At 43.1% G+C, this 11,682-nt stretch overlaps 1 protein-coding gene across 1 annotated transcript in view; it reads right to left on the reverse strand.

Annotated features, from left to right (window-relative positions):
• LOC118334397 (discs large homolog 1-like protein) overlaps positions 1-8,557 on the reverse strand; it is a 13,232-nt gene extending 4,675 nt beyond the window's left edge. Inside the window, exons 1-7 of the mRNA XM_035670300.1 lie at positions 8,201-8,557; positions 4,473-4,577; positions 3,784-3,837; positions 2,366-2,416; positions 1,578-1,702; positions 526-695; positions 103-239 (exon numbers count right to left, since the gene is read on the reverse strand). Coding sequence (XP_035526193.1) covers positions 103-239; positions 526-695; positions 1,578-1,702; positions 2,366-2,416; positions 3,784-3,837; positions 4,473-4,577; positions 8,201-8,557 — 999 coding nt within the window. The remainder of the gene's footprint in view (positions 1-102; positions 240-525; positions 696-1,577; positions 1,703-2,365; positions 2,417-3,783; positions 3,838-4,472; positions 4,578-8,200) is intronic.
• Between the last annotated feature and the right edge of the window lie 3,125 nt (positions 8,558-11,682).

Consider the following 11,682-nt stretch of genomic DNA (forward strand, 5'->3'; position numbering starts at 1 on the left):
TACTACAACCTGTTCACTGTCTGCAGATCAATGTGATTCACACAGAGACAGAAAATACTTCAGAACCTTTGAAACGATTAAATAAGGAGTGACGAGTCTTACAGCCAGCAGTTTGTCTCCGATCTGCAGCCTCCCGTCTTTATGTGCAGCTCCTCCTTCGATGATCTTGGTGACATAGATGCTGTTGTCGCCCGGGATGTGCTGGTTCCCCACGCCGCCTGCTATACTGAAGCCAAGACCTGAAGCACACCACAGACCAGAACCAGAGGGGGGACGTTAGTGAGCACCAACATTTATAAGATATCACAGCAACAGCAGGCTGCTGCCAATTTAACACCGGCACAAATCAGGACACATAAATGCACAAAAGCATATTTTAGGATGTTTCCGTGGAAACCAAGGCTTTGTTCTTGAGTCTGAATAATCGTGAGGCCCTGAGGGATTTCACCAAAGCTCCTCAGCCAGCAGAGACGCACAGAGACGACTCCTGTACCTGCCGACTGGATATTTAACCCTTTCTGGTACCTTTGGGGCCTTTCACCAGTTTGATCTCCATCACTTTCTCCGAGACGGGTTTCCTCCTGCGGACGTAGAGTCGCACCAGCGAGCCGGCCTCCTTCAGAGCCTCCACAGCTCGGCTGTGGGTCACATCCCGAACGTCCACCTCGTTAACTCTCAGGATGACATCGTTGACCCTGAAACACAGATTAAACACGAGTTAAACAAATGTTTGTTGTTTTATTTTAGATTTTATGTTTTATGCTGGATTGAGTCTATATGTGATGTGTCTATATTCACAGTACGAGTATGAACACTGTAAACATATTTGTTTAGACTGAACAGAACAAAGCAATAAGTGATCAATGACTCTTTAATCAATGAGTTTCAGTTTGTCTCTACCTGACCTGAGCTTTCAGTCGGACACATGAGCCTCCCTGATGACTGACAGACCAACAAACAGGGTTCACATTAGAGGCAACCTGAGACTGAGGCAGGACCCGCCGCTCTTCATCCTGCAGTCTGTCATCCTCACCTGGATCAGGTGTGTCAGACTCTGGCTGCATTATTAATGAGGTAGTGAAAGACAGCAGGACGCTGCAGGGGATTCTGGGTAACGCACACCAGCTCTTAAAAGCAGCTAATTCTCTGTATAAAGAACACAAGTCACATGGTGTCTCTCTCCCTCTGCCCTGTGTTGTATCGCAGCCTCTCTGTGGTTTGTTTCCATAGCCAGTCTGCTCCGACTGAAAACTGCTGTTTTTATCATGTTTCGTCGGTGGAATTAAGGATTTATTTCCACCAAACCAGAGTTGGTGATTGTTGGAAACACTAACAGAGACGCTTTAATGAGTTTGATTCTGTTTCTGTTCACTTTAATTATATGTGAGGTAAAATTACTGGTTTTATTAATGGAGTCTGGTAGCGACCACACTGGTGCAGTAGTTTTTAAACGCTGGTACATAAATTCAGTTCTTTTCTGATACATTTTAATGCACCTCAACAGTGATATGAGGTGTAGAAACTAATCCTGTAACTATGATGAAGTTTCACTGACTCCAGATGAACTTCATACTGACCTTAGCCGTCCGTCCTGAGCGGCGGCTCCTCCAGGTATGACTTTGGTGATGAAGATGCTCGGGTCTTCGCCGATGTGGGGGTTGTCTGTGCCGCCCGCGATGCTGAAGCCCAGTCCCGAGTTACCCTGGATACCACGGCAATCACCATGACAACCACAATAAATGAAAACAAAACGCGTCAACATACCTGAGCAATAAAATAGAGAAACAGAAAAATCTTCACGTTCAGACTCAAAAGGACAACTGACTTCCTGTCTGCGGCTCACTGGTTCCTACTGAGAACACAAATACGTAGTTTCAGGTTTAAAAAAAAGTTCAGTAGTTTTTAACCAAACAGAAGGAAAATAGAGCCTCCGTTAGGGACTATTTTCACCGGTGGATTGATCCACATTTGGAGCTCTAGTATTCGAGTATTTGGGGCATCAGGATAATCACAGTTCTTCATTCATTCATTTATTTTACAGAAAATCTTTTACCTGTTAGCCTGTTAAAATAAGGACTGCACTGAACATAAGGGGAAGATGTAACAGAAGATAATAATACAGATTTTAAACCAGCTGCACACATTTATACATTGAACAGATTCATTTATTCCACAGATTTCTGAGTGAGAAGTTAAGATGAAGTCCTGTAGGTCTGTGGAGGCTCCAGTTGGTCCTCCGGAGTTTAAAAGTACAATAAAAGCAGTGAGTCAAAGTCAGGCTGTCGGCGTCTGCTGCCAGGACTCCTCTGAGTTATGGACTCGTTTATGTGAGAGAGAACAACAATAAAAAGGACTGCCGCCTCACCCTCTCCAGTGTGATCTCCTCGTACTCGTAATCAGCCTCCGTCCCGTTCACCTGCACACACACACACACACACACACACACAACAGTTAACGGTTATTCAGAAATCTGCAGATTCATTGTTTGTAACTGTACTAGCTCCTATTAGCTGTGTGTACCCGGACTGGGAGTTTCTGTATGTGTTATTTTACAGTTATTAAACGTCCGTCAGCCTGTAGCTGCTGTTTCCCCAAAACAATGATTATTGTAATGACCATCATATTCCACAGCAGCATTTTGTATCTGAAACCTCAATTAGGTTTTAACATCATCATTAAACTGCAACTGATCATGTTAAATGTTTATTTTTCAAAGCCCCTGTTCACCCTGCAGAAGTGAGGTAGAGAAATGGAAACAGAACAGAAGCTCTTTCACTGAACTGATCTGACTCCTGAGTTGGACGAGGTGAAAGCTGAGCCAGCCAGAGTAATAAGCTGCTTTTTCAAACCTCCTTTTCTTATTTTCTTAACATCTCGCTCTTCTGCAAATTAAGCTGGCAGAGATAAAGCGGGATCTCGCCGACAGCCGCCAACATCTCGAGCATCACAGAGCCAATCAGAGGCCAGCCAGCTGTTCAGTCTCATTTAGGCCGGTCTGACGCCAGGAACGAGTCCCGCAAGGACAGTCAGAGACGAGGACGTGTCCTTCACTTCATCTACGCACAGATATATGTACATCTCCGTCTGTCCCTGTCGGCTGTCTCTGATCGAACTTTATCCACATTCTGATAAAAGCAGCCAATAAAACTGAAGACTGACGGTCTCACAGCGGGTGAGAAATCAATTCAACAGTTATTTAATTTTAGAGCTATTTTACGTCCATATTGGCAAAAAGAGTACAAATGATATGAAGGAGAATCAGTATTAGTTCCATGACGGGTTGATTTTACAGCGTAATCAATACTGATCCTTCCTAAAAACACTGTTAAAAGACAAATACAACTTTATGCACTTTAATTAATAACAAGCACATCAGATTTAATTAGGAACGTAGTTTGAAAACAGGCACATAAAGGGCAACTGAGTCCAATTAGCTGCTAATGATCCTGATCAGCAGGCATCAGTTATCAATACTCACATTATTAAAGCATTAATCAAACTAATACTGTCAGACAACCTTATCAGACTTTAGCAGTTACCTAGAGTTTCTGTAGCGGAGACACAATGTTAAAGACGATACTACTATTAAACTACGTTCCTAATTGAACATGATGTTTGTTATTAATGACTCCTGATGTTGTCTGACAGACTCTGGGATTACTGCTGGTCACAGACAGGAAGTGTAGTGTGAACGAGGCTTTAGAGCAGTAACACAACAAACTCTGCCCCTAAAACATGAAAAGGAAACTAAATGAACGACCAAAGCGCAGGTGATGAACTCACATATGGAGGCGTGTCCAGGCTGTCTGTGTTGACCACCACAGGGGGAGGGTTGGCCTGAGGAGAGAAGACAGTGTCAGAGGAAACCAAAAAACAAATACACCCCCCATCAACATCCAGCCACAAAACCTGAGCACCCTCCCACAGAGCTCCACCCCTGCAAACACAGCACACACTGGACCCAAGCTGTCCGCCGTGCAGCAAATAAAACACATCACAGACCAACTGAGGATAAAACAGGAAGCAGAGATTAGTGCGGACAGAGCGCTGCGGTACGTACATGGTGGCATTTCACACTGCAGAAGATACAATGCTGAAGCATGAAGCCTAAATCAATCAAATCAAAGTCCTGAAGGACGGCGGTTCTGCTCCTTCTGCTCCTTCTAGCTTTGAACTCAATCTGTGCCCTCGCTCACTCACTCACTCATTCTGTTTCTGCCTCGATCGCTCGCTCACTTTCTGCCCGGGAGGAGCCAGATGGGCTCTTAAAAGTCATGTGGGGGGAAGTGTGGCATTTCTCCCACTGTTCCTATCTCTAATCTGCTCACTTCATCGGAGCCACAGCTGGACGGCAGCAGACACGGAGCCGGACGGTGAGCAGACAAACACATGGAGAGAGAAACCAACAGGCGGACGGAGCAGAGGAGGACAGGTGGAGGAAAATAAACAACAACAACAAAATAAAAAGAAACCTGTGACGTCGGAGGGATGATGGTGGTCTCGGCTGCGATTGGCGAGACCGGGATCACAGGGATTATGGGAGAGGAGGGCGGGGTGGCCTCGGCCTGCTGAACAATAGCATGGTGAGGGGTCAAAGGTTAGACAAACACAGTGCAGCACAGATGAACAGCAGGAGGATGGAGGATGGAGGAGGAGGATGTATGAGTGTCCATGGTGACTGACAGGTTTGTTTTTATCATGTCGAGGAGCCAGCGGGGCGGAGTTTGACACACAGGGTGGTCGGAGAGCTCGGCCAATCGCAGGACGGCGCTCTGTGATGGACAGGTTACCTGACACTTCTGCTTTTTGGACAATCCTGATGTGACAAACTCTGCTCCCATCTGCTGCTCGGAGGAGATTAAAGCCGCACTATCTGACCTGTGTGTGTGCGTGTTAAATCCCCGCTCCCTCGGTACAGTCTCAGCGGGGGGGTGGATGTCCTTTTTGTGATTATTGAAGAGCAGCAGAGAGTATTAACCCCTGACAGCCAGCAGTGACATCAGCACGAAGGTCAAAGGTCACACTTTCACAACTGCCCCAGCAATATGTTACAGTGGCAGATCTGCTGTTTGCACTATTCTATCATCTGGTTTTACATTATGTCATTACACGGCCGGATACTGTTGCCTCGTGGGTTACAGCAACCTTTTCCTTTAAGGCACTCCTGACGGTGACATATTTTAAGGATATTTTATATTATAAACAATAACAGTAGAGAGTCAACTCAATCACTGCAGGAAGTTTGATTATTTCCTGTGAATATTGATCAGGGATGAGTTTTCCTGATATATTGATCCATTCTNNNNATTCTCTGTCTGTATTCTGTGTTTTTATCATTTTAACAATCAGACTTAATATTTTTCCACTGCTTTACATCACTTTTCTTCAGGGCCAATACGGATATTGATTATTAGTAATCAAGCAGACATTTGGAACTGAAGTACATTTGTAGTAAAAATTTAAATCTTAGTGTCAAAACTTAGAAGAACCAGTATAAAGGAATCAGTCGATACCAGTGAAATTCTACGAGTCTCAATAATAACTCTGAATATTATATTTAATCAGCTCCATATAGAACACAGCTCTACAGTTTATACACTGTTTAATGATGTTTAATGTTTAATGATTATACATTTAACTCTGTTGGCTTATTTATGTCACTACCACCCAACATCTGTGAAACCTCACTGAAACACAAAGTAGTCCCGTTAGCGCCCCTCTAGGATGTAAAATTCAGCACACTGTGAACCCAAATGAGCAGAACTAATCAAAGGTAGTGATGGGAAAGATCCCAATGTTTCCGACCTGTGAGTGTTCACATCAGTGAACAGCTCAGAGTCAGAGCACTGGTGTTCATTTACTGCCAATGAGCCACATCTTTAGTTAGTTTGGTTTTATTATGTTGGGTATATCGGAGCTTTCAGAATAATCTGAGATTGTATGTTCACGTGAACCCTAAAATGAATCATTTACTGCCGTGGTACCAGGCAGGTATTAGCAGCAGAGATTAATTAAAATCAATCTAATGTCAATGTATTAGTATTATTATATTAACAGTGTGGGTTGTGACCGACATTTACGTTTCTTTTACTCTTTTATGATTACTTTTGTTCAGGCAGCCGTCAGGTATCAAAATCAATCAACCTGTGACGGTAAGCAAACACCATTTCCTAATTCTTACTTTGGTACCAGTTTATCTTTTAAACACTCGTGCATGATGTAACCGAGCTCTGTATCTATCAGACTGTACCTTTACACACCAATCTACCTTTTAAACCCCTGGCTTACATGTAAAAGTGTAATAAAGAGAAGTGAGTGTGAGGCGGCCTTCAACACTGTGACCTCTATTATGCAAGAGCAGGACCTCGTGAAGCCGCTGGCAGGAAGTGTCGCTCTGTTTCGAAGAGGCTTAATTGTTGTGCTGCAGCAGCAGAACTTGGAGCCCATGGAAAACCAACAGCCGCTAAAATTAGCCCCCGCACATCGACCGCATTGATCCGCCAGCCCTACTTCTGGAGCGCCGCTCGGAAAGCCGCTGACAATGGGGCTTAATTGCTCCCAAAGAACACAAACCGGTGTGACGAATGCAGCAACACACGCAGGACGGAGTTTATGTTTTAATTTAACAAGAGTGAGCGCTCCTGTACGGACTGGATCGCAGCGAGCTTGTGGTGGAAAAGACCCTCAACGCTGTAGAACTCTTTCTGAAACTATTAGTCAATTAATCAATTAGTCAATCAGCAACAGTTTTGATAACTGATCCAAGTCAATTATTGAGGAAAAAAACTCTCTAAAGTGAGGGTAAAGTGAATCTTTGGTTGGTTGTGATGGACATTTTTCTCCTTTTTCTGAAATATTACAGACTGATACAAAAATAAACATTTTATGCTTATAATGATATCAATATTGGATGACAATATATCAGCTGATACATTTTCAACATAACAAACATTACTGACAGGGATTTAATTAATTAGTTCTTTAACAATATTACCACAAGAATATATTTGTATTTCAATTTATGCGCTGACATTTGTGCCAATAAGAATTTAAATGTGAAAGGCTAACATCAGCTGATTTACCGGTCTGGCTCGAATCAACACATTAATCTAACATGGAAATAATCGTTGATTGCAGACTTAACCAAATCAATCGAATGTTAATTAGTGTGTACATCGTGCACTCTACTGTAGTTCGTGTAAGTCGACTGAGATAAAAACGGCTATAAAACGAGTGTGAAACAGTTAAAGATCGAAACACAATCGAAAGAGAAGTTGTTTGATGGACGAAGACGAGTTTAAATGCTGAAACAGAAAGATGAGGTTCTAGGTTTCAGCTGCAGGGACACAACAGATGTCATGGCAGCACATGGACAGTCTGTACTGATTCTCCATGAACTCACACAGTGTAGTAGCTCAATCTGACTCCGACAGCTCTCACACACTCCCACCACAAAACTGTACATGTGCAGCTAGCTCGGAAAACACTTTCTCATTTCAGTCATTTATAATTTTACTACTTGAGTTCTGCAGCAGAACGACCCTCAGCTGCTCGGTCACCAACAACACGACAAGTTCAAGGGTCAAGGGTCACAAAAGCAAGACAACAACCAAGGTTTTAATACTAGTGTCGATACAATTCCTGAGTTTCAGCAAAGCAGCACTTTGATCAGTCTGGTTCTGAACAGTAACAAAGTTCTTTCACACTTAAAAGTCTTACTGAGCGGATCAAAAACCAAGATCCAACACACTGTCGATCAATTGTTGTAAATAAAGAACATTCAGAGCATTAAGTGACCAAGAGTTGGTGTTTGGGTTCTTTCTCAAACCCTGACTTTAACAAATACAAGTTTTTTTACGCATTCCTTTTATTAACAAAAGAAGCTAAAGTGTTAAATGTTGTCTGGACACAAGCAGCCACACAAAAAGTCTAAACCTGGCAACATTTTGACTAAAGTCTGAAACTACTCTGATCAAAGATAAAGCACAACATTACAAATCTGACCCGACATTCAATGCCAACCTTTGGTACTCTTTAGTACAACTCAGTGCTACGAGTACTTGGAGCCACAAACATGAGTACTTTTTCAAACCGGCTCGGTCAGCGACTCTTCAATTAACCTCTAAAAAGCGGTAGAGCTTTTGTTCTTCCAACTTCAAACAGAACAATGTTGAAGTACCTTACTGAAAGAGAACGGTACCCAGGGTATTTCCGGTCTGCTTGCTGCGAGGCTGCTGCCGACCACTTTAGCGGTACTCTTGGTCGGGCTTTTCTTGACGCTGTCTCGCAGGTTGAGGAAACGACTGCGAGCTCGGCAGGACGCCGGCACGGTGCAGGTGGTGAACGTCGACAGAGACGCCTGCACCTGCGGACACTTTGGCTGCTGCTGCTGCTGCTGCTGCTGCTGCTGTCGGTGGAGCTCGATGGCGTGCTGCCTCTGGAGCGGATGCAGGTGGGCGATGGACTCCTGCAGGTTGATGTTGACCCGTGGAAGCTTCTTCTCAGCTCCGTTCATGGCCTTGGATGTGAACTCCTGCCGGGGGTAATGTGTGGTCATCGTCCTGGAGGAGATTCCCAATTGGAGGAGGTGAAATAATAAATTATGGATGGCTCCTTCAGATCCGGACAGGCTTGTTCGGTCTGTGCGGTGCGACAGCAACAGATCCAAACTCAATCCTGTTACTCAGGCTCCACCACCTCCCTCCACCTCCAAAGCACAATAACACTCCCTCTTTTCTTTCTCACGTCACCCCTCCCTCTTCAGTTGCTCTTTCTCTGTGACACCCTCCCTCTCTTCTTCTCCCATTCTCCTGCCAATTAATCGGCTTCAGTGAGCGTGGCACATGTCAGCACGAGGGGGGCTGGCTCCACTCACTGCATGAATAATCGATGTCGCCCCCGGATTCAGACACAGCGACGTGCATGTCAGCGTCAGCAACCGGGGGGGGTGCGACGAGGACTCCCGGTTAGCGGCAGGCAGGCTGAGAGCTGCAGCTTTCTTTTAGATATTCTCTGCTCGAGATAAAAACCTGACAGACCTCAGAGGCTGTTCAGGACTGAACCACGAGCTGCTGGTGATGTTCCTGATGGGTTTTTAACCAGATTGTAACATAAGAGAAGCTAAATATGAAGTAAAATTGATGATAGTTTAAAAATAAAACTATAGGATGTACTTGAAGGTTAAAGACATTCAGCACTAACTAGAAACACGAACCACCAGACCCCAAACTGACAGTATGGATGGATGCATTGATTGAAGTAAACAATAAATAAATATTTTTTGTTGTTACCCCCAGTGGAGGAGAAAGACCATAAAGCCATGAGGTTGTTAAAATCAAGGAGGGTTCATCCTCTGGGGAATAGGACTGGGTACTACTTAAAATACTTCAATACTGGGGCCAATATGTACCTTCAGTAACAATATGTTTCTGGATTAGTAGCTTCTACAAACCCTTACCCACAAATGTAAGTGTTTAAACGTACAGGTTAGACCGGCTCTATTTGAAAAGTGTCCTGAGATAATTCTGTTATGATTTGACGCTGTACAAATTAAACTAAATTGAAAAAAGAATGTAATTGCATTTCATATCCAAGCAAAATTTCACTGTAACTGAAATATCTCAAATCAAACTGAACCGGAAATGTCCCAAATCTCAATATGAGCTTCAATAATCAATTTCTGGTTGGGCTGATTGGTACTATTGGTCACAGAAGTACCAAGAGGATTTACTTCGCCAGCTGAGGCGACGGTGCTGTGGACTGTAGAGAATAATAGTATTCCAGCCTTTACGTTCAGTAAATTATGAATGGGAAAATAATTTATACAACATAGAATATCCCCCGAAATAACCCACATACTAGTGTTGAAAACGGGCGCTGTGCAGTTGGACAGATTTCATAAGTGGATTTAAAATCCAGGAGGAGAGCCGGGGTTTGGTGGGAGGAGCGTTTCCAGATCTTTCCCTCTCCTGCATCCACAGATACACTGACCCATCATCATTTCATCTGGATGCAACACAGACCATCACTGCTCCAGTTCCAGTCCCTAAACGCCTCGTCTTTACTCACAATGGACGACTAACCCATGTCCTACACGCTTGCATTGGTTTTGATGTATTTTCTGTCATCCGAACAATAAAGTAGGTTACTGTTACTGCGTTCAGCCCGCAGGCTCAATCACAATCAACCCCGAGTGTTAAATGTGCAGGAATCTGTAAACTGACCCACATGACAACAGGAACTCAAACGCAGCATCAATCAATACGACAAACTGTGCTGAACATTCCCAGTTTAAAGAGTCTGTCCTCGTCAACACAGCCAGTGCTTTCAGCTAAAATCTGACTCCACACACTGAGAGGGGCAGCACTGAGGATCTGCTGAAGATTAGGATTACTGCCCAAATTCTGCTGCTGTGCATCTGCAGCTCCACCTACAGGCCACACAGGTCAACACCGCTCCCATCACTGTCAACAGATTTACAATGCAGACACAACCTAACGGGGTCAGTAATGATTTTAAATGCCATTATATTGTTAACGTGGGTGGTACTAGGATACAGTTAATGTCTTACAACATGGAGGAGCTGTGCTGGATTTACTAAAGTATTTTTCCGTTTTCCTCATTAATGTGCAAATTTATGCAGCAGGAGCTACAAAATCTGATCTGTGGGGAACACAAAAAATTCTGTTTATCACTACTTGCATCTTATTTTTGCAGTGATAACGTTGAAGGCACCAAATTCAGACCAACAGTTTATCCAGACGATCTAAACCACTGGTTCCCAACCTTTTTCCTTAAGGGAGCCCTTTTCTATCAGACATTTAATGAATATTTCATATTATTTTCAACAGTAACAGAAGAGAACAGCTGATAAACTGAACAATGAACCCAAACAGTGAAAACAATCACTGCAGGAAGTTTGAGGAAAACAAGTCAACTGGAGGAATTTTGATCAGAATTTCCTAATAAGAGTTTTTCCTGACAATTTTAGGGACTTTATTCTGTATTACGTATTGAAATGTATTTTATTCTCATTGTTCTATAAGTTATTTAACTTTTCTGATGCAGGACGAGGCTGTTTATAGATTACAGTGAAGGCTCAGTGAATATAGACTGTGTTCAGCTCTTCACGGTGCCCTCATCCTGTTTAGATCTTAAATAATAAACTGATCTGAAGCACTTTATTAGGAGGTTAAACTGTGCGAGTAATTTTGTTCACCTTTCTTTTCTCTTCCAATGAAGTTTGTCAGTGTTATTACTAATAGAAAATACAACCATCAAAGTAAGTCTCAAGTTGTAATAAAATAATTGTAATATTAATAAATAATAACAGATTTTTAAATGAATCCTGTCAAACATTTTGTCTCTGAGTCGGACTGAAAGTAAACAGACAGATCTACTTCTTGGTGGACTTTGAGGTTAACCTGACCAACCTGCACATTCATTCTTCTTCTAAGGAAACTCCAAAAGGCCAAAGGCGTTACACATTAGGCTCTTGGAGATGAACTGCACTTTGCCTGGAAAGTGAATGAGATCAGTGAGAAGAGGAGGGGACAGTTTCCAGCAGCCTTCAAAGAATAAACAGGAAGTCACAGAAACTATTTACATCCTGGTAGATCCCCCTGAAGGCTAACTGTAGCTTTTAGACCACTCTCAGACATATAAATAAACTTTACTGTTATT

The sequence above is a fragment of the Morone saxatilis genome, unplaced genomic scaffold (genome assembly GCF_004916995.1).
Source record: "Morone saxatilis isolate NCDOM2014 unplaced genomic scaffold, NCSU_SB_2.0 Contig23, whole genome shotgun sequence".
Classification (NCBI taxonomy): domain Eukaryota; kingdom Metazoa; phylum Chordata; class Actinopteri; family Moronidae; genus Morone; species Morone saxatilis.